The following is a 26599-nucleotide window of genomic DNA, read 5'->3' on the forward strand; positions in this document are numbered from 1 at the left end:
CACTTCTGCTTCTGCCAGGGTGCATCCCCCTCTGGCTTCTCCTCCCCTTCTTCATGCCCTGCTGCCCCTGTGTCCTCCACCCCCTCTTCTTCCCACCGCTCCTCTTACAGCAGCAGACTCCCTAGAAGACCTCTGTAAATGCAGGCTCCTTTACACTGATGTCTCTCCTAAGAAGTCCGTCCCGTCGACCCACACTTCCTCAGCACGGGAGCATTGGAACCTAGCTTCCAAGACCCTGCCCCCAGTTTCTATAACAAAGGCATAGAGAAAGCAGCACATACTTTGTGTTGCTCTGTCTCTAAGGGGTAGCCTGCTATTAACATCTATATTGATGCTTTTGATCATGGTTATCACAAAATTATCTTAAGTTTTGACTGCCATGTGGTCTTTCTGTATGGCTCATCGACCTTCTTCTTATCTGTGCCGATGGAATCAGCTCCTGGGCCTCCCTTGTAAATATCTCCCAGTGCGCTAATCTAGGCTTTCTTGATGTTTCGGTTTGCATAACCTTCAGAAGTACCAGCCACACTCCGTTGCTTTCTCTTCTAGTGACTTCTTTCTGAGCCGCACACTTCTTGGCACAGCATTTGAATTTCTACAGAAGTGGAAGCCGGATTTATTGAGAACCAGCTTGTTGCCTACCCGGACTTCTGCTTGCATTTCCTATGTGTTCTGACTCATTGACAACCACTCTGTTCATAAAGACGGTCATGGCTTTCATCCCATTTCTCCGTAACTCCGAGGTTATACATTGCTTGGGACAACCTGGTCACTGAAAAGCCACCGGGCTCCGTCCATGTTTGGTGAACATTTTCTGAAAGACCAAATAACCTCCTTTTGCATAGCACACCTCGTTCTGCTGTGACTGCCGGGGTCTATTGCTTGTATTAGAAAGTAGACACAGACAATGGGAGTAGAGGAATTCCGGTATAAATTGACTCACAGAAATACTTGCAGCCTGACTGGGTAGCTCGAGCCATTAATTCCAGCTACGCTGGAGGCTGAAGCAGGGGGATCTCAAGGTCAATGGCAGCCTGGAGGAACTCACAGAGACTGTCTCAAAATAAAAAATAAAGCTATACACTTGAAGACTCACGTCTGCAGTGCAGTACATGGGAGACTAAGGTAGAAGATTGTGAATTCAAGACCAGCGGGAGCTACGCTGCAAAAGTCTGTCTCAAAAGACTGAAAATACAAAACTAAAAGCGAAGAGAAGTTACTTTCAGACTTCAAAAACCAGGGCCAATTGTCATGTCTCTGGGAATATTTCCTTTTCATTCCCACAATAGGGAATGAAAACAATAGGGAATGAAAACAATAGGGAATTAACTCCTCCCCTTCTTGAGAATCTCAAGCACACATGTATATTCACACACACACACACACACACACACACTCACATGCACACTCATGTGCACAAATGCAAACACACATACACATACCCTAGCATGAAGCTTGTGGCTTACACAGGGACTCATTTGCCTCCATTCATTCCCTCCCATGCTGTATGATACGAGATCTGTATTCTAGTCACCCGTGTGTCTGTATCTAAGTCAGGCTTGTAGTCAGTTCTCTTTGCACACCCGGGTTGACTTGAATTCTCCTGAAGAATACTCCAAACCTGCTTTCTGAGCTGTTTCTATCTGAAATGCAGGAAGAACTTCCCGACCATTACAAGCCTTGGATGGAAATTGCCCACAGACTTCCTCACTTAATCGAGAGCCACCAGCTCCAAGCTCATGTGTACGAGGTACGATGTCGCTTTCTTCTTCTCTTCATGTTCCTCCTCTCGCCACCCCTTCCACTTCCACATCCCCTTCCTTCTCAGCTTTCTGGGGGTTGACCGTTGACCCGGCAGTGGGAACTGACTGTCGTCACTGTGACCAAGCTTGTCTTCCTTAGCGTGCCCAGGCAACACCTGAGACACATCAAGTCCTCATCGTGTGTTTGTGCAAAAACGATGCTAGATGAGACTTGAAAATAAATTGTGGGGAAATGAGGAAGGCACACATGGAGATTGGCGGGAGGCATCTCGCCTACTTCTGTGAAACCCTGCCTGTCAGGCAGAGTCAAGTCAGGCCAGGGTCTGCTGGTAGACTTCCTGGCCTCAAGGCAAGGGGCTAAATGTTCTATTAATTTTAGAGGAAGGAACAAGGAGGAATAGGGAGGCCTCCAGATGGGTACAGATAACGAATGTACCTCAGCCATTGTCTCTGCTGGCTTGTGACTTTCTTTCCCACGATGTTGTAAAGTTTATAAAGCTCAAGAGAATTAAACTCGGGGCTGCGGCAGTACTGACTGGACAGCCCTCCTGATCCTAACCTTTGTCTCCAGTTTTCTTTTCTGCTTTTCCTATAATCATCCTCGACTTCATACTGGCAGGACTGGCATAGACCTTCAGTGGGTCCCAAGCCACATGGTCACTGCTCTGCTACCTTTGGGTGGGCACCTTGGCCTTGGTGTGCTTTACTAGTTGAATCAAGCGTCTCTCTGATTTCTAAACTCAGAGTCAGCCTTGGCTAGGTAGAAAAAATGAAGTCCACAGACATCACGTTAGAATTATGCGCATAAGTGTATGACGCACATGTGTGACAGAGCAATTTCCCTCAAAAAGGAATAGGAAAAGTATGACCCCCCCCGCCCCCACAACAGGCATACTCCGCTTCAGGAATTTTAGAGTAAGCATGAAACAGAGAGGTGGCCTCAGACTCTCGCTTCCTTCTTTGAGAAATGGAAGAAGTCCTCACCTCATGGCTGTGTGCATTAATGGCTTTCGTAAGGACCCTTTCACAGTTCCTGCTGGGTAACAGCACCCATCATTTGCATATCACTTCCCCACCGCAGGCTCATCTTCGCCTGTCACAAGCAAGCCACAAGGCGTCAGGTGTTCAAGCAAGGCACTCCATACTCCAGTACCTTCTTTGCTGGATGTCTAGTGATGAATTGATCTTGAAAATACTCATTGAATGATCCTTACAGGATATTCAGAAATCAGGACAGGCAGCTGGCCCCGGTAATACTCTAGATACACCCCAAGTCCCCCACTGAGGCTGAGGACTGAAACAGTCCCATGTAAGAAAGTGCAACCAAAAGGGTTAATTGTTGCACAAAACTCACACAAAGCCCCACAAAGGTGGTTTGTACACGCTGTTGACATATTACACTAACAAAAACATCAAAGGGAAAAAAGATGGAGAACAATAGAAGAAAATAACTAACGGTGACCTATGGCCTACACACATGCACACACACATGTACAAACACATCACCACATACAGGACACACACATACACACTCACATCGCCACTCACATGTGTACATGCATCATACATGCATAGGCACACGCATGTACCACATGTACAAACATATCACCACATACTCGGCACACATACTCACATACCCCCAAACGCATATGCATGCATATAGACACGCACACACATGCACACACACACACACACACACACACACACAACCTACAGTGAACACACTATCCTGAATCAAGCTGTAAGTTGGAAGAACATACACACTGTCTCCCAAAACTCCTCACTAAGTGTTTCACCCTCAAAGGGAAAGTTCCTTCTCTCTCTGACTGATGTCTAGAATCCACAAAAATGTTAGCTGTGTACCAGTGGGGAAGGCAAACGGTCAGTAGAGGCTCTCCCACAATCCCATGGGTCTGTCTTTAGCCACTGTCATTTATACACTGATGAGTGAGTTACTAGCCAGGATGCAGTGGGACAAGCAGCTATGATGGCTCTGAGTCTTAACATGTATAGCCCAGGCTGGCTTTGAATTGGACGTCTTCCTATCTCAGCCTCCAGACTGCTGGAATCATAGGCGTGCCCTTCTGTATGAAAACAAATGTCCTGTTTTCTATGTAGTCGCCTTTGTATTGAATTATACTTTTCAACAAGTTCAAGAAGTGGTGCCCACAAGCACCTAATGTGTGTCAGGAATACTCAGCTCCTTAGTGAAGTCAGCGGGATTGGCTCACCTGGTTCGGAGAACCCTTGAATGTTCACGGAGTTCTGAGAGAAGAGGAGTGAGATTCATTTTCCCTGGTTAAGCACACAATCAATTAATGTCAGGGGGATAAAGGGTGTGTGGCGTTCTTCCCGACCAGCTGTTTGTGTAGGCAAAGTGATTAACTACGAGGGTATCGTTTCCTTTTCAGTCTCTATAGTTGCGTTTGAGTCACATGTATGCTTAGAAGGTGAGGCCAGCCATCCGGAAATGTGCAGGGACTCTCCAGAGAACACTCATCTGTGGACCTCGTTCCTTTACCCCGAGGCATCCTGTCCTGTAGGTGACCTTCGTCAACACCTGAGGTGTGACAAGGGGCAAAACATGGGAAGACGCAGACTAGATTTTGAAGACTTTGAAAGACTTTTATATTGATTGCATGCTAAAATGTCTTTTATACATTGACTAATTTTACTTATTTTTTGCCTTAAAAAAAAAAAACTGTGGTTGCTGGAAATTTTCAAACAGAACCAGTGACTCATGCATGATTCTAGTGATCGGGGCTGTGGTCAGTCCGCAAAACTGTCTCATTCCTTCCTGATTCTGTGACCCTAGCAAATGCCTCTGAGACAATTTTGTCCTTCGGGCTCCCATTTAGCCTCAAATTTCTAGTACCAGGTCATCCTCTTCCCTCTAGCGGCCGGAGGAGGAAGGGCTCTGTGCTACCTCTGTTCTCATGGTCCAGCCTACCCAACAGTTTACTAGCGGCGCCTGCCCTCTGAGGCAAGCCTGCGGAGCACAGGGAGCAAAGTGGTGAGAGCTGAAGAAAAAAAGCGACGAGCCCGCGGCAATCAGGCAGGACAGGGAAGCTGGTGTGGTCGGACTGTGTACTGATGCTGTTTTTCAGGGTGGCCTTTCCGGGCCACCAGGAGCCGTGGTTTCCCACGGGGATGACGCGGGGATAGAGCTGGGTGGAAAACCCCGCCACCTCATCTGAATGGGTTGTGGTTGTTTGTCGAGGATCCGAGCAAGACTTACACCCAGCTGAGCCAGGGTTTTGTGGAGAGTTTACATCCCTAACCCCACTGGGTCTCTCTGCGTTCAGAAATGTTGTACAGTTAAAGGGTTCGTAAAGCTGGGGGCTTCCAGGTATCACGGGTCCCCAAATGCTGCTGCGCGGGCGCTTGTGGGGGTGGGGTGGGGTGGGGTGGGGTGGGGTAGGGTGGGGTGGGGTGGGGTTTATCTCTATCTCCATGCTTTATCCTCAAAGCAATAGATGGAGACCAGTGTACCGCACAAACAACGCACAGCCTAGGTTGCTGACCTCAGGACGTGGGACCTCCCACACTGCATTAACGAGCTGGTTTAAGTGGTTGTGCACGAAGTCCTTTAGATATCTGTTGAAAGCCAAAGAGCGGTCTAATAGTCACAGGGTCCTAGTCCCCGGTCGTTCCGGTTTTTCAGATGCTAATCCTTTTAATCTCTTGAATAGATGCCTCTCCTGGACTGCAGGTTCCTAACGAGTTACCGCGAGCAGCGCCTGGCACACTTGGTGCTGGCCGCTATCACTATGGGATTCGTCTGGCAGGAAGGGGAGGCCCAACCCCAAAAGGTGAGGGGCAAGGAGAGACCTATTAGTACTGCTGGGCTCCCTGCACGTGGAATTAAGACATCAGCTCCAGGTTCCGTTGCCCAGTTTCCAAAAAGTCAGTGGAAGGTTAGGAAAGAGGGTTAGGGGTTTTGGTTTTGTTTTTGTTTTTCCGGTTTTTCTTTTCTATTTCTCTACCAAGCTGATTTTCTTTTAGACGAATGGCCACTTTCAAACATTCTTGGCACCGCCCCTCCCATTCCATTAATATGGGAGGAGCTTCCTCAGATCCCGAGAACTCCTAAAACACCCTGCAGAATTATGTATTTCCAAATACATTGGTCCTGAGTTCATAGTTTGCCACTCAACCGGACCTCCATGTCCTCTTCCTTTTCCCCAAGTTTCTCTTTCCCAGAAACCACAGTGCCGCTCTTATTCTAGAAGGCGTGAGAAGCCTGAGGAGTGCTTCAGTGATTCATCTCATCTATTGTCCCACACAGAAATACTTGAGGCGGAGAAGAAAGGACAGCACAGAGCTCCTGCCCCTTCAGATTCCAGCACGATACTGTATCACATTTCATCTTAAGAACTCAAGTGTCTAGGATCTGCAGTTGGAAAGTTTAAAACCCAGGCCAGGACAGAACCTCTTGATGGGTCCCCCGCATATGCTCCCCAAACTGATGATTTACTGAATTATGAGTTAGGCAGGAGAGGAGGGAAGCAATGTCCACCCCCAAGGCCACCCAAGCCTCATCAACCCTCATTTTGTAAGTCTTCCCTGACCTCCTCCCATCCGGTGGACTGTCTACCTCACCCCTCCCCCCCGCCCCCACCTCCCCAGGCCTGCCTTCTGTAGACGCTTAGCATAGTTCTATGCCCTGTAATTGTTCTTTACCTAAAACACACTTCTTTCCTAACTCTGAGGAAGAAAGAATGGAAGACCCACATCTTTAAACTCTTCAGTCCTGGGCTGGGGAGATGGCCCAGTGGGTAAATTGGGAGCAAGCAGGCCTGACGCTGAAGCTAAGATCCCTGTCACCCATGTGAAAGCAGGGTACAGGCAGCAGGGGACAAGAGAGATCCTATCTCAAACAAGGTGGATGGGGAAGATCAGCATTCAAAGTTGTCCACACACTCACAATGGCAGGAATGTGCCTACATTTATGTCTGTCTGTCTGCCTCCTCTTGCCACACATACACACACTCACACACACAGACACACACACACACACACACTCACACACACTCACATATTATTTATCTAGAAAGCACTTTACACTGTTAGTTCTTAGTCTTCAATTTACACTAAACATTTTGATGAAATAATTCTCCTTCTTTCCCTTCTCCTTCTCCTTCCCCTTCCCCCTCTTCCTTTTATCCCTCCTCCCCTTCCCTCCCCCTTCTTCTCTTCTTCCTCCTCTTCCTCCTTCTCCTCCTCCTTCTCCTCCTCCTCTTCTTCTTCCTACCTCCTCCTCCTCCTCTTCTTCCTTTTCCTTCTCTTGTTCTTCTCCTTCTTCTTCTTTCTCTTCTTCTGCTTCTTCCTCTTCTTCTTCTTCTTCTTCTTCTTCTTCTTCTTCTTCTTCTTCTCCTTCTCCTCCTCCTCCTCCTCTTCCTCCTCCTCCTCTTCCTCTTCTTCTTCTCCTTCTCCTCCTCCCCCTCCTCCTCCTCCTTCTTCCTCCAGAGGTTCTGTGTATCATGTGTACAATGTGTCCCATCTCTGAATTCTGTGTCTCTTGCAGCATGTTCTCCTAACTAGCATTCTCCAGGAAGCATGTGTAGGGTACAGGTGGGGAACACTCAGGGAATTCAGGCTTGGTCTCCAGGTCACTTATCACAGGCAACCATGGTGATTTCCTCTGCCAGTAGAATGTACCAATTGTCTGGATTCCTGTCCTAAAGGTGCTGCCAAGAACACTTGCTATTCCTTTTGTTGAGGTATCCAGGAGCCTGGAACTCCCACCTATCCTGGTCCACTCTGATCTGGTTCTGACAAACTGGACCAAAAGGAACCGAGAAGGGTAAGGAGGGGAAGGGTTCTCCAGATAGCAACAAACTGAGGTTCAAGAAAGACCCAGGACTTAAACTGTCCCCACAGGAAAGGTTCAGGATCTTACGGCTAGTTTATAGTGAGCTGTGAGCTCCCAATCATCATTTGCTTTAGGGTTCCGATAAAAGCGGATGCACACATTTAAACTCGAGACCTTTCTTCTTCCTGGGCTCTCAGCACACTGGCTTGCTGCTCCCAGCTCCCATCTGGATTCTCAATAGGACCTTCAGCCTGCAGCTGTAATATTAACTCTGGGCTCTTTTTCTCAGCATGTTCTGGTCTCCATTCAAGTCAGGTTAGGACTGGCTGTCGGGGGGGTGATCAATATGGTTATGAATAAATATTTCAGGTCTGTGGGATTCTGATTTGCATCATCTATTCCATCTAGTTAATACCATTCCACAGTTGTCTTGGATACAAAATCATTTGTCTATTGACTTTTCAACAAACCAAAAAAATCCACGGAAACTTCATTTTTGCAGTCAAATCTGTCTCAGGTGGTCAATGCAAGGCGGCGTTTAGTTTTGTGATAAATTAAAACAGCAAAAGAGAAGCTGAGGCTGGACATAAAGGGACCTTCCTTGGCATGATGGTTGTAGGTAGCCATGCGGCGTTTTAAGAGATGGTTGTGATCTGCTCTGGATGCTTCCAAGAGACCCTTCCTTGTAAGAACTGAAGAGGGCTTCTCTCATCCAAGGCCCACTGAGCTTTATGCTTTCTGGGATGATGATGTCATATGATGATGATGATGTTACATGATGTCATATGCTGGCGATGTTATAGGGTGGTGCTATATGATGGTGTCATATGGCGATATCATATGAGAGCATCATATCTTAGTGATAAGTTTTTTTGTGTGTGTGTGACTGGGACTGAATGAACCTTTGCAAATGAGGCAGGTGGTCCACTCCTGCTTTCTATCCCTGGCCCTCACTTCAGCTTTATTTAGATACAGTTTCTCACACAGTGTTTATTTAGATACAGTTTCTCACACAGCCTTTATTTAGATACACTTTCTCACCCACTTCCAAAGCTGACCTGAAATTCACATTGTAGTATAAGCAGTCCTCAGTGCCTTGGCTATCTGAAAATAATGGCATACCCAACCAGACCTGACTTGATCTTTGTCCAAATTGTACAGTAACAAAAAACACTGATCTGCATTGAAAGCTACTAAATCTAGCTTAGACTTGGAGTGGGCGGGATGATAAATATATATGCCTGGACAATTGGGGTAACTACAAAGCTGGGTTTATGATTCAAGGGAAAGGAAATTTGAAGGGAGAATGTCTGTGCCGGAGTGACAGGGTTGAAAACAACCACAGGAAATGGATGCTCCAGCAAGTGAAGTACAGGGCGCAGAGACGCCCATGCAGGTCCTTTGTTCTTCTGGGCAGTCATCTTCCTGAGTCTTTTAAAATGTCCACCCAGCTTATTAGCGCTTTGAAGAAATGAAAGGGAATAGAAGCAAAGCCCCCACCCCACCCCCAAGCAGTTCAGTATTGAGACAAAGCAGCCCCTTGATAGATGTCAAAGAACAGCAAAAATAGGACTCTAGGAGAGCAGCAGGGAGAGCCTAGTGCCAGGACAGATGCCGATCTAAGGCCACTCCTAACGGGTGGGTAGGATTTGAGTAACTGAAGTGGGGTCTGCACTGACAGGCAGCTAAAGAGCAGCAAGAATGAGTGCGCGCCTGCACAGGCGTACAGCCCTGGCTATCAGCTGAGATCTGCTTCCTGCTGCCCCCTAGTGGCTCACTGTACACCCTAGGTGGGTGCTGATGCGTACATGTGCCCAGGCATTGCAGATGAGTGTGGGAGCCTAGGTACCCAAGAATCATATCTGGTTATCAACCGAGTTGTTCTTTTCTTGTTTTTCTTTGTCATCGCCAATAACTACAACGCGACCAGACCACTGGAAATCGGGTAAGGAGTCCCTTTAGAACCGCCCACTGTTACCTTGAAAGGCTCACGATAAAAACGGGGAGGGGCATGCCCAGCTGTATGGACGGCACAGCATTGTCTCCCGATGGACTCACGAAAACTTGAAGAAATGTGTTAAAAAGCCAGTAGTCCTAGCATTAGCTCTGATGGAGGCAACTTGTAGAGGTGCAGGGATTCCACGATAAAAAGTGTAGTGTAAGGAAACAACAGACCGTAACTCTGAAAACTGGTAGAGATTTCTTATCTCTGTAGAACGTCTGCAAAAGACCAGATACAGGCAGGTCACAGCGACAGAAGGGTCCCTTTTGAAATCCCTTCTCACCTGATGACCTGGAGCTCTTGTGAGTAGGTCTGGTCTATGGTCATAGGCTCCACCTTCCCGTGGGGGAACAGAGCTGGCAGGGAAGCCACAGTTGTACCCTGCTCACACACCCAGGATTCGCCAGGCTAACACCTCTGCTAACATCGGATGGTGGCGATGTGTGATTCACATCCGCTTTGCTGTTTTGAGGTTTGAGTCTCGGCTTTGCTTGTGCTTGAGATGCAGGGGACAAAGCAGATGTGTGCGGTTTGCTCTTCTGGGTTACATATCAGATCAGATCGGATCTGGATCTGATGGGAAGACAGGAAGTCGGCAGGTTGATTAGAAATAGCTCCCCTTTTTTCTCTCTTTCTTTTTTCTTCCCTCATACATTACATTCTAACTACAGTTTCCCCTCCCCCCACTCCCACTCCTCCCAGTCCTCTTCCTACCTTTCCTCTCCCATAGATCCATTCCTACTTTCATATATATATATATATATATATATATATATATATATATATATTTCCCCCCTCCAAACATGGCCTGACAAAGTTACAAACAACAGCCCCTCATATCAAGGCTGGATGGGAAAGGGTCCAAGGAACAGGCAAAGGAGTCAGAGGCACTCCTCCACACCCACTGTTAGGAGCTCCATATAACACCAGGCTACGTACAACCATAACATGAACAGACGGCCTAGGCCCCACAGATGCAGGTTCTGTGGTTGTCACCGTAGTCACTGTGAGCCCCCATGAGCCCTGCTTAGTAGTCGATTCTGTGGGCTGTGTTCTCATGATGCCCTCACCCTCTCTGGCTACTAAAACCTTTCCTCACCCTCTTCCCCAGGGTTCCAGGGGCTCTGCCTACTGTTTGGCCGTGGAATGACCCCTCTTGACAGGCTTCCAGCCCCCTCTGTGGCGGCATTTCATCCTGAGGTAGAACTCTAGCAAGGCACAGAGGCACACACCCATAATGTTCACAGACGGCAGGCAGGGGCAGGAGGATTGTGCGTTTGGAGACAATATGCAATAAATAGTGAGATCCCGCTTCACAAACAAACAACCCAAAAAGCAAAGAGGGAAGTGAGGTTAAATTCTGAACCCATGCCTGATCTGGCGCCCGTGAATAGCCAGTTCTGTGCCCTTAGACAAATCACCTCCCTTCCCTGAGCTACAGTTTCAGATCCATAAAAGGGAGTGTGGGATCCCCTTTGATCACTCACTCTGACTCCAAGACCCCTTAGCTTTGGACAAGAATGAAGTGACCCAGAGGGGCCAAATACTTCTTGCTAAGAATGGTCCCCAGGACTCTCCCACTGAGACAGAGGTTGGGATCCTGGCGTCCATGGAAAACAGTGAGAGTCCTCAGGTCACAGGAACTTGGCTCGAATTGACCTGGTCTTCTTCCTTCTTTGGCCTCTTCTCCCAGTAACCTGGAGACCATCATCTCTTTTCCGGGTGGAGAGAGCCTGCAGGGCTTCATACTGGTGACAGTCTTGGTGGAGAAGGCGGCAGTACCTGGCATTAAGGTATCTTCTGACTTCATAGCACCTTCATCTTTAGTCAAGAACTCACCCCATGCTCTCCCTGTGGTGGTTTTCAAGCACAGGCCTCCTCCTACTAGGGTTGACTGTGAAGGAAGAGATCTGAGTTCTAGCCTGTGATGTACCCTTTTAGTCTGGAATGAACCAGTTTTCTCCATCTACACACAGGCACCACGCACAGGGTGCATCAGACACCCACTGTGCTAGCTGTCACACTTCATGGTCCTGCAGAAGTTAGATAGATACACACAAAAAAAGAGACTGTTTTATGAAAAGACAGATAAGAGCAAATCCGTGCTTGGAGCAGGCAAGCTTCTCCCACAGAAGTGGCAGCTGAGGGAGGGGGGCGGCATTCATTTCTTTCAAGATATCAACTCTGCAGTCACACGGAAGAAATAGTCTCTTCCAGATAGCAGGCATCATTGGAAGTTACCCAGATGACCCAGTCCTGGGGGCCTCAAAATTCATTTCCCCCTTTCAGAGCCCACAGGTTATAGCAGGGGAGGGTATAAGACAATTGGCAATGAATCGTGATCACTCGCATCTGACATTTAGATTAATAGAGATTTATGGCTTGACCCAGTGCCTGCTCTGTAGTGGAGTGCTGGTGTTGACAAGATGAGGTTGTGAACCTGGGGCATCTGATGTCTGATGTCACGCCCAGCTGGCCATGCCAGAGTAGAAACGACCGTGATATGGGAAATCCAGAAAGAATGAGAAAACACTAGCATTGAGGCCCTTGCTGTCAGAATTTAAACTCCAGAGATATTCCAGTAGGCTCCTCCCCAGGGATCTGCATCCTGCGTGGGTTTTAATGAAAAGTTACTTCGCAGATGCTGAACGTGAATCTCATTCCTAGGCTCTAGTTCTGGGAGTGGAGGCCATTCGGCAACACAGCCAGGACACCCTGCTAGAGGCCCTGCAGCAGCTGAGACTCTCCATTCAGGACATTACCAGAGCCTTGGCCCAAATGCACGGTAAGATGCTAGAGCAGCGCCTCCAGTGGCCTGGACCAGGGCAGCCCCTACGTGGATGATGGTTGTCCACAAGATGGCGCTAGTGTGCTACCTTTATTTGGCGTTGAGCATGCCAGTCAGAGAATTACATTTTTTATGGGGTAGCTTCCCTTCTTCAGGGTCCAGATATGTCTTTGGTGTGCTGAGCTTTCGCCGAAGCCTGGGAGATTGGATGGGTCGCAAGGGGATTGTGCATGTCCTTGGGACGGTGTCTGGTCTGCAGGGGCTGCTTTTGTGTGTGGTTCAGAGAGCTTAGCTAGGTGGATTCCCTCTGCTCCCAATCCCCCAAATGGATTTTACCAGATAACCAACCAATCACTGTTTCTCAGAGTCCAACTTCAGCAAGCACCCTGCCTGGGTTTACTCTTTCCCTCAGCATGTAATTCCTTCCCAGGCATGTAGGATCCATAAAAATGCCTTTTGTGGACATCAGAGGTCCACTGCCTTGCAAGCCAAGTCCCCAGCCTTTGCCCAGCATAACATAGTTGTACAAATAAGGTTTGTTGAATGCCTTTTGCAAGCTAAAGTTCTCCACTGAAATATGGTCACAGGACTGTTCATTAGCTCTTACATAAGAAAGGATTCAGTAAGAGCAGATCGGAAATATAGTCCCCTATATTTTCTTCTAAAGTCTTTTATCTTCTGTACTTAAGTTCTTAATTCATCTATCATTATCGTCTGCATATGCTATGGGGTAGGAAATGAGTTCAGTTTCCCTCCTGCAGGTAACACCGGCATGGTCTCTTGTCAGATTTTGTTAAAGGAGCGAGTTTTATGCAGTGGCCTCTGCTCTGTTTCCCCTTGGGGGTGTCTCCTGCTCCATGTGCCCTCAGGCTCTGGAACATTCCCCTCCCCCACTTTCTTCTTCATAGACCTGCCTGTCTTCATGTGCACTGTAGGGAAGCCTTAGCGGGAGCCATGAAAAGAAAAACAAAAACCAAACCTTCCACTGGGGATTTGATCAAGCTGTGTCATATATGGATTATGATATGGTTATATCATGTTATATCATGAAAGGAAAGCAGGCAGAGGGACAAGAAGTGGCATAAAACATGACCCAGCATTAGCCAGCATTTCCTGATGACCCCTTCATTCGTCACCATTGCTGGGTGGTCTTTCTCTGCCACATGCTGTGTTAATGCAGGGACCCCTCTCTGGTGCATACCTTCATTGGACAGCCGGTTTCCCCGCGTGTGTGAATGCAGTGGTGTCTGAGTCTGTGTTTTCATACACAGAGTTACTTGAGTTTCTCTCAGAGTGAGGCAGATGTCTAACTTCTGTTTTATTAATAGCTATTTGCAATTTGGTGTTTAGCAAACCTATCTTTTTATTTAATTACCTCTGCACTGTTTGTTTCTGACTTATAGAATGATGCCAGCATTTAAACACGAACGTGGAATCTAGCACATTGGTAGACATTTTTACTGATTATAGCAGTCAGTAACTGATGGGTTCTCTGGGTCTCAGTGGGAATCCTGTCGCTGGGGTCTGTGCTTGGGCTCCTCATTAATTCTTTCTCTCTTTCTATTAAAAATAATTTCCTCTCACATAATATATCCCGATTATAGTCCCTTCCGCCTTCCTCCTCTCAGTTCCTGCCCATTTCCCTCCCATTCAGAACCATCCCTTTCTGTGTTATATTAAAAACAAACAGGCTTCAAAGGGGGTAATAATAAAATAAAGATAAAACAAACACTATCATATTGAGTTGGACAAGAGAGACAAATGGATGGAAAAGAACCCAAGAAAAGACACACCCACACACCCACACACACACACACACACAAACAAAAAGCCAGATATAGGTACACATATACTCACACTCTCAGGAATACCACAAAACACTAAACCAGAAACAATATTATGTATGGTAAAAAAAAAACTATGTAGGGTTAAAAAAAGTGTGTGTGTGTGTGTGTGTGTGTGTGTGTGTGTGTGTGTGTGTGTGTGTGTGTGAGGGGGGGCAGGAAAATAGGTGAGACAGAGACAAAGAGGTGAGACAAAGAGATAGACAGACAGACAGACAGAGAGGAGAGACAGAGACAAAAAGGCGAGACAGAGAGACAGAGAAATGAGATAGACCCTGTCTAGCTAGCTGGATAGTTTTATGTCAACACATACAGGTCATCTACGAGGAAGGAGCCTCAGTTGAGAAGGTGCTTCCATATGATAGGTTGTACTCAAGCCTGTAGGGTATTTTCTCAATTAGTGATCAATGGGGAGGGCCCAGCCCATTGTGGGTGGGGCCATCCCTGGGCTGGTGGTCCTGGGTTCTATAAGAAAGCAAGCTGAGCAAGCCATGAGGAGCAAGCCAGTAAGCAGCACCCCTCCGTGGCCTCTGCATCAGCTCCTGCCTCCTGGTTCTGCCCCGTTTGCATCCCGACTTCCTGTGATTAAGAAGTGTGGTGTGGCAGTGTAAGCTGAGCACTGACTGCCCTTCCAGAGGTCCTGAGTTCAATTCCCAGCAACCACACGGTGGCTCACAACCATCTGTAATGAGATCCGGTGCCCTCTTCTGGTGTGTCTGAAGACAGCAGCATTGTATGCATATACATAAAATAAATAAATCTTAAAAAATAAATAAATAAAAGCTTTGCTCCCCTAGTTGCTTGGCTCCTGTTGGTTTTTCACAGCAATAGTAACCATAACCGGGACAATATATGAAATAAAATAAAAAGTAAAAATAAGATACAGTTTTGAAAATGCAAGGGGGATGGGATTCCGTGCTATGACATGATGAGAGACAGGACCTCCAGAGATACCACGAGTTTGTTTCCTGCTGCAGTCTACTCCTGGGCATGCAGCCTGCCCTAAGAGGTGGGGACCAGGAGGGGCAGCATCGATCGGGATGTAAAATGAATAAGTAATAAATTAATGGGGGAAAAGATTAGCGTAATTTGTTTCCCCAGTGGAACTCCCTCAGAGAAAACCAAGTTTTCATTTTCAAGTAGCTATCACTTGGAGATAGCTTCTGGGTGAGGGATGGGTGCGTGTGTCCACGTCTCCTCTCAGCTGTGGGACCCTGTAAGGTGCAGACCGGTGCAGGCCCTGTGCATGCTGTGACTTCATAATGCATTGGCCTTGTTGATGGAAAAGGCCTTGTTTTCTTGGTGTTCTTCATTCCCTCTGACTTGTAATGTCTGTTTTCTCTACCTCGTGGTTGCTTGAGCACCGAGGGGGAGGAGGGATTTGACGGACACATCAAAGTCCATTTAGAACTGAATACTCCAAGGTTTCTCACTCTCGGAAAATGTGACGTCTGGCTGTGGGTCTCTGTATTTGCTGGCTATCGGCTACAGGAGGAAGCTTCTCTGACCGATGGCTGAGCAAGGCACGGATCTACGAAAATAGCAGAACACTCATTAAGAGTCATTTCATTGCTTTTTGTTTCTTAAAAATCAATTTTATTTAGCTTCCCCTAGGTCCCTGGGCTATCTAGTGTCTGCTTCTTGGTCACCCAACCAGTTTCGGGCGTGAATTCCATTTCCTGGAATGGGACCTAAGTCAAATCAGATATTGCTGAGAGACTCCCACGAGCTTTGTACAATTGAACTCACATATCTTGCAAGCAGGATACCATTATAGATCAAAGTGTTTGAAGCTGGCTTTATATATATATTTACAGAGAGCCTCCCTGTGTCAAAGAGGCTAGCACGGAGGACCGACGTCCTGCGTTGTCACCAGCTGTGGTTCTCCATGCTCTCTGGCTTGTGTGGCTGCTGTTTTCAACAATGGGGGACTTGTCAGTGTGTGAAGAGCAGCCAGTAGTCTTGGCAACAGCCAGGGTTGTTTAGGGGCATGGAGGTATCCCCATGGGACACCTTCGGTCAACAAGTCAATTAGATGCAACCCAATCACAGTTCTAGAAGTCGTATTTGGTTACAGGAGATGTCTAAGTAGGACCCCGTCTCCCCCATTATTAGGCAATTTCAGTTTGGTTGCCTTCATACGTGTATATATTTTAGGATGCTTCTGCTGTGTTAGGTTTCCGTACTTGCCCTCAAATGGCCTTGAGTTTTAGCTGTCTCTCCCTGTATTCCTTTTCTCCCTCATCCAGCTCTTCTATCCCCTCCTCACTCTATTCTCTTGTTCTAGTCCCATCTCCCCATCTACCCATAACCGTCTATTCCACTTTTCTTTCCTAGGGAGCTCTATCTCCATGCCCCTAGCCCAGTCCCTCACTGGATACCTAACCTTTGTGGTTCTACTGATTGTAGCTTGGTTATCATTGACCTAATAGCTAACGTGCACCCGTAAGTGAATACATACCCGATTTATCTTTCTGGGTCTGGGTTACCTCACTTAGGATGATTTTTTTCCTAGTTCCATCCATTTACCTGTGAATTTTATTCTTTTTTAATGTCTGAGTGATGCCCCATTGCACAAATGCACCCTGTTTTCTTCACTCATCTGTGAGGGGCATCTGGGTTGCCTTCAATTTCTGGATACTGTGAATAAAGCAGCAACAGACATGGTTGAGCAAGTGTCCTTGGGGAAGGATGAAGTGAAAACTTTGGGTACATGCCCAAGAGAGGTATAGCTGGATCTTGAGGTAGATCAATATATGATCTGTGCTGTGATAATATTTCTTATGAACCTGGGTCCCTTGTGTTTGATGCATAGATGTTAAGAATTGCAATGTCCTCTTGGAGGATTTTTTCCTTTGATGAATATGTAGTGTCCTTCCCTATCTCTTCTGGTTGGTTTTGGTTTGAAGCCTGTTTCATGAGACATTAAAATGGCCACACCAGTTTGCTTCTTAGGTCTTTTTGGTTAGAATTTTTTTTCCCATCCTTTTTGCACTTAGGTGATGTCTACCCTTGATGTTGAGTTCTGTTTCTTGGATGCGGCAAAAGGTGGATTCTGGTTTTGTTTCTGTTCTGTCAGTTTGTATTTATTTATTGGGGGATTGAGACCATTGACGTTGAGAGTAATCAATGAACAGTGTTTAATTCCTGTTATTTTATTGTTGTTGTTGTGGTGATGGTAGTGGTAGTGGTATATATGTATGTGTATGTGTATGTGTATAACCATGTGCATGTGTCTATCTATGCATATGCACATGCACATGTACACCTGTGTGTCTGTGTGTTTTCCTTCTTTTGATTTGCTGATCCAGGATTATTTATTCCTTGTGTTTTCTTGGGTGTAGTTAACCTCTTTGTACTGGAATTTTCTTTCTAGTGCCTTCCGTAGAGCTGGATTTATAGATTGATATTGCTTAAATTTTGTTTTATCATGGAATGTCTTATTTTTTCCATCTATTGATCATTAATTCTGACAACTTTTGTTTCTCTCTTCTGGCAAAGGAGCTCTAATACAGTACCAAATGAAAGTATTGATTCTTCTTCCATGAATCATTTTTGAAATGTCGACTGAATATATTTTATATTTTCATGTAAATTCTGTTATATCTATCAAAACGAACACTTGGCTTTATCTTTAATTCATTAAGCTGTGTAAAATAGTTTAGTAAACATCCCACTTCTTATGCAAAGGGATTAACAATTTGGAAAAGTGAACACCAATGTCTAGGAGAGGTCCCAGAACACAATGTAGCACACGGGACATGGTGACACTGGTGAAGAGAGGGTGTGACCACACTGAGGAGTGTCGAGACTTATTGAGAGGTTATCGGGCTTCAGAGAGAATGGACAGGGAGAAGAGACAAGAACTGGATTCGGGTATGGAGATAAAAGGAAGGGCATGTTGCTAGTTACACTTTATCAGAAGATGTTTCTCTCCGAAACGAAGAGATGTAAGCATTAATCTGGATAAGATAAATGTGGTCTAATTTCCCAGAAGGCAGAGGACCTCAGTAAGGTAGCAAGATCAGCCTTTCAAAGCAGATCAAAGACATTTAGAATTAACATAGCTATGAGGGCACACTTTGCTTCCTTAGGTGAGAGCCCAAACAGAGTGGAATCCATCCTCCCCAAGCATGACTGGTCGATGCAGCTTGGGGCTAACAGCTCTGTTGACCTGTGGTGACCCCTGGAAAACCCCGTGAGATAGTGGAACTTCTGGATGTCTGGATGTCAGTCATTTCTCTGCCTCTCCTGTGAAAGCGGGGGTGGGGGGTGGTCTCTCTGGTTTCCTTCTCTCAGTTTTCCATATTCTCTTGCACATCCTGTCTATTTAAACTATTTCTTAAAGGATGGTCTTAGTATCTTACTGTTGGTGGTGAGGTACAAAAACCTGATGCACAGTCAACCGAGGGGGCCGGCACATGGAACAGATTAATGGCCCTATGAGGGCCCGTGTCCTCTGCAAGAGAACATTCCATCTGTACTTACTGTTGCCATTCTGGACTCTGCAAAGATCAGATAGGGGTGGGGAGCCCCAGGAAAGCAGCAGGGGCCAGGCACATGGGGCCAATTGCTTTTTTTTTTTTTTTTTTTTTTTTGCCTGTGGTAAAGTTCACATTTGATTGTTTTCCAGATTATGTAGACCAGACATATTTTACACGGTCATCCGGATCTTCCTCTCTGGGTAAGTACAGCTTAACTGGTTTCCTGCCTGGGACCTCTGTACTGTTCTCCAGACATGTGCAGAGATAGACAGACAGACGCTTCCTAAAGGAAGAAGTATAGGGAATGACCCAAGCTGGCAAAGTCACCACCCAGGCCCACTCTAGGAGGACAGAACACAAGAACCACCAGAAGGAAAGAGGCTCCAAGGTTGGGAACTTAACTCTTCAGTCACCAGACTGGGACCATGGATCCTCCGAGAACCCCAATTTGATGACAGGGACAAAAAAAAATTTGAAAAGAGAGTGGACAGGGGGAAGGAGTGTGGGAAGGAGATGGAATGAAGGGTAGAGGAGAGATAGACTGGAAAGTAATAGCCACAGTTTACCTCTTTGTCCCTTGACCTTTGAGGACACAGCATTCAGGGACCCATCAGAAGACAAAGGTCCAGGCCTTCAATGCCTTGACCTCCTCTCTTTCTGAGTTGTGAGAAATAAAGTTCCATCGTCTAGATTCAGCTTGAAGCATTTTGCTATGCTGGTAGCAGGAACAGTTATTCACTGATCCTGGATACCCTTGTTTTGCCTCACGACTGTACACGTCTGACTGTCTGTCTGCCTGCCTCCCATCCCACCGCCCCCATCCAGCATATGTCTTCACCCACTTATTCCTACCTTGACATACTCTAGCCAGGTTATCGTCTAAGGCACCAATAACAGAACCGACTCATTTTTGAATGTCTGTGTCTTGTTGACTTGGAGGTGCCGGTGATGTTATCAAGAGAAGCATCCAAGCTGTGACTGGACAGAGCAAGAGACAGGCCAAATACTGAATCTATTAGTTACTGCCATGCTAGTGTGTGTGTGTGTGTGTGTGTGTGTGTGTGTGTGTGTGTGTCTAGAACTGAGATTTTGCCTCCTTGTACATATCATCAGCCTGAAGCTTTCGTGGCCTGCTAGGGTCCTCCTATGTTACCCCTCCCTGCCACGCCCTTAATTTGACTCCTGACACAGCCATGGCACTTGGCATTTTTCTAGAATTACACATTTTCCTGACTTCTGTCTTGACCACCACCGGAAAACTGTAGCTGCTTTCAATCAAGTTGGATGAGTCGGGGAAATTCCCACATTAAGGCTAAACGGATCAGTGACTTTAATCCCATCTGAAAAGTCCTTCTGCCCTGTCCTATAATATATCATGGTGACCGGAACAGCTCTTGGTCTTAAGGAATTCAGTTGGGAATCTTGGGGGACTATTTTTAGAATCCTACCCACGGGTGACTTTTAAAGGAATCATTCTACTTCCTCTTGTCAGAGACTTGATAAGAACCGGAAGGGAACTTGGTTTGCATCAAAATAAGTTCCGGGCAATGACACTTTTTATCTGGTATCTGCCTAAAGGCCATCCCTCCACTTCAAATGCTGAGATTGCTTACTGTGCCGCTCAGTGGCCTAAACAATGTAGCTACAGTTTCAACAGACATCTGGGTTGTTGGGAGTTTCCAGTAGACCTGCCTTTAAAATGTCAGCTTCACCACTCTGCATCTATCTTGTGCTTCTCATTAGCTTCTTTAAAACACACTTTTATTTAGGAGTGGATGTCATGTGGACATGAGATGTATTCCCTCCAGTTCCCAGCCCATCACAGTTCTCAGAGAGGCCAGGAGTGGGTCCCAGGTTGCTCTGCAGGGAAGCATTCCTTGTCTCCTCCAACTTCCTCTTTCCTTGGCATTGCTAGAATCACACCAGGAACAAGTCTAAAACTAACCTTACCCTAGAGACCGGAAATGGAAATGGCCTCATTCCTTTACAAACAACAGCTCGGCCTGTGAGAGGTGCTCACCTACTTGGGGAAAGAGGCATTTGTGTCTCCCAGTGCTGCCGGGCATGGATGTGAAAACAGACCTGAGTTCATCATCTGACCTCTGTGCTGTGTTTCCCGCAACACAGTCAGCATGGCTGGCTTCAGCGAGGGCCCGCCAGTAAGTGCTGAAAGGACATTGCCTGATGGCATTCTTGGCTTTTGCCATACCTGATAGATTCCTTAAGGTAGCTGGGCTGTTTCGAGCACTGGCTGTGTCATACTGACTGAAATGCTTGTTTCTCATTCATTCATTCATTTTCATTCATTCATCCATTTTCATTCATTCATTCATTCATCCATCCATTCATTCATTCATTCATTCATCCATCCATTCATTCATTCATTCATTCAAATAAATCCATTGTGAGGGCCTACCACATGCTAGACACCATTGAATGCGCTGGAAACAGCAGTAAAGAAAAGCAGTCACGTGGTCCTTGTGGAGCCTGAGAGGGGGAGGAGGAGGGAGAGAAGATATTGATGAAGCAAACCCGATCAAAGCAAACATCCTAAAGTATGTGTTACAACAAGAGGCTGCACGAGGTGATGCCAGGTGGGATGCAGGGAACTAGGGAGGGACCACTGGGTGCTGTGGCTCAGGTCTCTTGTTTGTTGATATCTCGAAATACCACATCCCCAGTGATCTGTGAACAGATACCCACGGGCAAGGGAGTGGGCATGGAAGAGAATTCCAGTTCTGAGCAAAGGGAACGATTGCTGTGACCTGGAGGAGGGAGCAGGCATGGAGGACAGACCCAGATGTGCACGAGAAGGAGGATGCCTGTCGTTGTGGAAGATTCACAGCATGGCGTCCTTTCTGTGTGTTGTCCGTACACCGGCTGGATCCGGTAGGGTGGTAGAGAACAAGGTTACAGAGAAAGCGTCAGAGGGGGACCCAAAGAGAAGACGCTGAGATGGAGATGGGTGTCAAGCATCTTGAAGATGAGGGAGGAGTGGGAGGGTACTCATCCTGCGGGTCCTAACGCAGATCACAGAGCAATGAGAGCATGCGTGTGCCCTTGGCTGCTCTTGACACAGATGGCAGCCCGTGTGCTGGTGTGGACCAGGTCTATTATCCACACAGTTGTCACGTCTGCATCATTGCTTCCTCATAGATGTCATTCTCCAATTTCAGTAGCCCTGAACTCTATCCCTTGGGCTGTTCACAGGCCTCTTTGGATCCCAACAAATCCTCAAACAGGTGCAGGAAGCAGGATTCCCTACAGACCAGGGGAACTGAGGGTCAGAGAGGCTGTGTAATGTGGCTGAGAAAACAACGGCAGGCATTCTTAGCCTCCAGGGCTGCGAGGACAATAAATAGCCGGTGCTTACTGAGCGTCTAATAAGTCCCAGGCACCTGGCAAATGGTATTTGAATTGGTTCTTACAATGACCCGTAAGATAAGTATGAATGTCAATGCGAAGCATAGCTCTTATCTCAAAGGAGCAGAGTTGGTCCATTCTTCGGCCAAACATTAGTGCCCAGAAACACAGATTCCAGTTGTTCCAAATTAACATGTTCCAGTGTGGAAATGGAGGGGCTTTCATAGTTCAAGGACAAAGCAAGTCGCCATTCAAGGGATTTTTCGAGAACACTGGTGGGGCCCCCGGGCAGGCATTTTCAGCCAAACAGGGGGAACTCTGTATGTAGTTGCATGCGGATGATGAATGAAAGCATTTTCAGCTTCAAGGTGGTGGGAACCTGTTGTCTACCAGGTCAATGCATTCCAAACCGTCACAAAGGTATTGGGTCAGGCAGGAGGCAGTTAAAGATAGCTCAGTGTTGTTAGGCTCTGCATCTTCAAATGTTCCAAGTCTCCACAGTCAGTCATCTTTGTAGACTCTTTAACATAGGCATGGCCTCCCCCACCACACACCCTCCCTACACCCGGAACTTCAGTTCGTACTAACACTACTCAGACTCAGTCGAGGGAGCCAAGGCTCTGAGAGGTCCAATGTGCTAACCCAGGGCTAACGACCAGTGCCGAGCAAAACTGAGCTTAAATTCTGTATCTGCCCAGAATAGAGACCTTGTCCCACAGCCTGCGTGATCATCCTTTCTTCCTGTGTATCCTCTCTTCCTCTTTCTTATGTCACCCCTCTTTTCTGAATACGACTCCCCATTTGGTTACCATTGCAATTCATGGAACGGTTGGCTTCAAACAGTCACCACATCTGGCAACCTGGCTCCTTGTTGCGTTTGCAGAGTCTGGGGAAGGTCTAGGATGCAGGCAGGGGAGTTACCCTGAACACAGACTTTGATTGACAGGAAATAGCCGTGTAAACCTGCCACTTATCCTGTCACCCAGGGGCTGGTTTGCTCGTTGGCAAAAGAGGTCAGTGTGCTTCTCTGTGACAGTAGACATCTATGGGATAAAGACAAATGGAGCGGCAACTTAGGAATGCAGTGTGTGTGTGTGTGTGTGTGTGTGTGTGTGTGTGTGTGTGTCTGTCTGTCCTGTAATGCTGGGGGGTCTAGGAATTAGCTCAAGTCTTTGCTTCTTTGGGAAAGAAGGTAAAAATTGCCTGGCCCTATCTACTGCCAAATGGCCAGGGTGAGAGAGTGAGTGTGTGGTCGTTCATAAGGTGTAAGCCCTTCAGGTGTCTGCGTGGTATGCTGTGCTCCGCTAGGCTTCAGCTAACAGGTCAAGATGAGGACAAGCCATGGGGGGCAGACGAACAGAAGAGAGAGAGGCAGAAAATGAGAGACAGAGGAAGGATGGGAGGGCAGGAAGAGAGGCACGGAAAGGTCACACATGAGCAGGAGCCCCGGGCTTTCTTTTCCCAGCCTCCCATAGGCTCTGGTGCCCACGGCATTGGTTACACCACTGTTCTCCTTCATCATGCTTGTCATCACTGCTGTTACAAACCACTTGATGACAGTTCTCACGGAGCACTAAAAGCCAATCGCCAGTTTAACGCTGCGAACATGTCCAAGAGTTACGGGGGAATAACTGTTAAGTGCCTGTGTGTGCTTGTGTGTAATTGGGGATCTGTACTTGTGGGGTTATGAGTGTCGGGCTACAGTGTTCATGATAAGCAGAGGGGGTGGGTCTTGTCCAGAGCCTTTAAATTGTCCTGTCGATGGTGGTGATGTCACCGGTGCACGCCTGGGACAGAGCTGTTTAAATCATTGTAAGACCAACACGTAAAGTTCCTACCCTTGCTTCTCTGGAAGAATCCTTTAAGTGGAGCAGAGAAAGACTCCACCAGGGCATGATGTAATGATAAAGTCAATCTAATATGTCCTTCGGTACTCTGGCAAGCATCGTCCCCATTTTTATTTCTTCTTCCTCTTCCTCTTCTTCCTCTTCCTCCTCCTCCTCTTCCTCCTCCTCTTCTTCCTCCTCCTCTTCTTCCTCCTCCCCTCTTCCTTCTCCTTCTCCTCTTCCCTTCCTCCCCTTCTCCTCCTCCTTCCCCCTCCCCCTCCTCCTCATCACTGTCATCATCATCATCATCATCATCATCATCATCATCATCATCATCATCATCATCATCATTTTTGCCCCTGTCTAGGTGGAAGGACAACCCAGTCATGCCCGCGGGGCTGGTCTATGAGGGTGTTTCCACAGAGCCTCTGAAGTACTCTGGCGGAAGTGCAGCCCAGAGCTCCGTGCTTCACGCCTTTGATGAGTTCCTGGGCATTCAGCATTGCAAGGAAAGTGGTGAGCATCCGTCCCATCTCACCTATGCTCTGACGGGACAGTTAGGCAGAATGGGGAGATCTCTTTAGCAACTGATTAAAACAGGTATAAATGAAGATGTTCTGAAGTTTACACTTGCCTAAACCGGCAGGAGGCTGTGCACTTGTGGCCTCTCTTATATCGTGTTAGTCAGTAACATGGAATCAGACCTCATCAGGGTCAGGGTCCAAGTCTTAAAGCATTGCTGTGACCTGGGCTGTTCACTGTCATGTTGGCTTAGGTCTTTTATGTGTGGATTCCCCGTTCTACAAAGAGGTGGTAATGTCAAATCCAAGGGCTAGGACCTGTGCCGCCCAGTCGGAAGCAGCAAGTAATAGGCCTGAAAACTGCTAAAGCATTTCCCAGGAACTGGCGCAGCTTCCCCCTGGTTCCATGTGGACCAGAAGAGGGAGTCCATCACTTGGAAACCTTTGAAAAGAGTTGTTATTGATTTTCCTGGCAGCATAGAGCTATGGCCTTAATGGCTACAAAAGGTACCAAACTTTACTGCTACCAAACTTTAACTTGGACCAGAAGCGAAATGAACCAAAACTCTCCGGCAGGAGCCTGTTTTGATTTTAGTCACTGACTCTCAACAACCAACCAACCAAACAAACAAACAAACACAAAACAAACAACAAGAACAAGAAGAAACAACCCAAACAACATCAGTTAAACGTGTAATGTTTTTCCAGAAAACACTGAGTTTTCAGTGTTTTGCTTCTCCAGGTTTTTACTAAAATACCCGTCTTCTTTATGTGCGTGGTAACTTCCATTTCCTGGCTCTCCCCCCCACCCCCAGCTATAAACATCTAGCAAACAGAATTCACCGGGGTGTTCTGCCGGTCAGTGTGTATGCTCACAGACTTTGCCTCAGTCCTCAACAGGAAACACCACATCATGCACACTGACTAGGAGATTTCTGTCCAACTTTATTATCTGAGAGATGCTTGCTTCTTTTTCTCCCCTGCATCTCCTGTCAACATCCAGAAATGTACATTTTGAGCATTTGACAGCTGTAACAAAAGCCCGTCGAGGCTGAGGGAGACAGCCCCATCAAGCATTTCTGGTACCTGAGTGTTTGGAACAGCGGGCAGACCCTCCTGAAGGTCTCCCCTGAGCTAAGGTATTACTCCCGGCTGCTTTCTTCCAGTTGACTTTCTACACAGAATGAGGGACTACATGCCGCCTTCCCATAAGGCCTTCCTGGAGGACCTCCACTCAGCCCCTTCACTGAGAGACTACATACTGGACTCTGGCCCTGGGGACTGCCTGATGGCCTATAACCAGTGTGTGGAGGCCCTGGGAGAGCTGCGCAGTTACCACATCAACATGGTGGCCAGATACATTATTTCCGCTGCCAGCAAGGCCAGGAGCAGGATGCTGACTCATCTCTCACCCCACGCTTTGGAAGACAGGGGCACTGGGGGCACTGCTGTGCTGAGCTTCTTGAGGAGTGTCAGGGAGAAGACCATGGAGGCCATCCTGTGTCCTGGTGCTTAGCAGTCACATCCTGCATCCTAGTGCTTAGCTGTTCTCATCCTGCATCCTTGTGCTTAGCTGTTCTCATCCTGCATCCTAGTGCTTAGCTGTTCTCATCCTGCATCCTTGTGCTTAGCTGTTCTCATCCTGCAGCTGTTCTCATCCTGCATCCTAGTGCTTAGCTGTTCTCATCCTGCATCCTAGTGCTTAGCTGTTCTCATCCTGCATCCTAGTGCTTAGCTGTTCTCATCCTGCATCCTAGTGCTTAGCTGTTCTCATCCTGCATCCTAGTGCTTAGCTGTTCTCATCCTGCATCCTAGTGCTTAGCTGTTCTCATCCTGCATCCTAGTGCTTAGCTGTTCTCATCCTGCATCCTAGTGCTTAGCTGTTCTCATCCTGCATCCTAGTGCTTAGCTGTTCTCATCCTGCATCCTTGTGCTTAGCTGTTCTCATCCTGCATCCTAGTGCTTAGCTGTTCTCATCCTGCATCCTTGTGCTTAGCTGTTCTCATCCTGCATCCTAGTGCTTAGCTGTTCTCATCCTGCATCCTAGTGCTTAGCTGTTCTCATCCTGCATCCTGGAACTTTGCTGTTCTCATCCTGTATCCTTGTGGTTAGCTGTTTTCATCCTGCATCCTAGTGCTTAGCTGTTCTCATCCTGCATCCTAGTGCTTAGCTGTTCTCATCCTGCATCCCAGT

The 26599-nt window shown here is 47.1% G+C and overlaps 1 protein-coding gene across 1 annotated transcript; it reads left to right on the forward strand.

Moving 5' to 3' along the window:
- Positions 1-1669: 1669 nt before the first annotated feature.
- On the forward strand, positions 1670-25922 carry Ido2 (indoleamine 2,3-dioxygenase 2). Its single transcript, XM_032919111.1, has 10 exons — positions 1670-1750; positions 5456-5575; positions 7451-7569; positions 9509-9523; positions 11274-11373; positions 12248-12365; positions 16874-16883; positions 18855-18896; positions 24253-24401; positions 25573-25922. The coding sequence occupies exons 1-10, from the start codon at positions 1685-1687 to the stop codon at positions 25920-25922; spliced, it is 1089 nt and encodes a 362-aa protein (XP_032775002.1). The 5' UTR covers positions 1670-1684.
- The last annotated feature ends 677 nt before the right edge of the window (positions 25923-26599 follow it).

This window comes from Rattus rattus, chromosome 13, assembly GCF_011064425.1.
Source record: "Rattus rattus isolate New Zealand chromosome 13, Rrattus_CSIRO_v1, whole genome shotgun sequence".
Taxonomy (NCBI): domain Eukaryota; kingdom Metazoa; phylum Chordata; class Mammalia; order Rodentia; family Muridae; genus Rattus; species Rattus rattus.

Excerpts from the sequence above, each read along its gene's own strand:
- Ido2 (XM_032919111.1), top strand. The coding sequence starts at position 1,685 with ATGGAAATTGCCCACAGACTTCCTCACTTAATCGAGAGCCACCAGCTC. Across the intron at positions 5,576-7,450 it reads GGGAGGCCCAACCCCAAAAG|GTGCTGCCAAGAACACTTGC; the intron begins GTGAGGGGCAAG and ends CCTGTCCTAAAG. Across the intron at positions 11,374-12,247 it reads CGGCAGTACCTGGCATTAAG|GCTCTAGTTCTGGGAGTGGA; the intron begins GTATCTTCTGAC and ends TCTCATTCCTAG.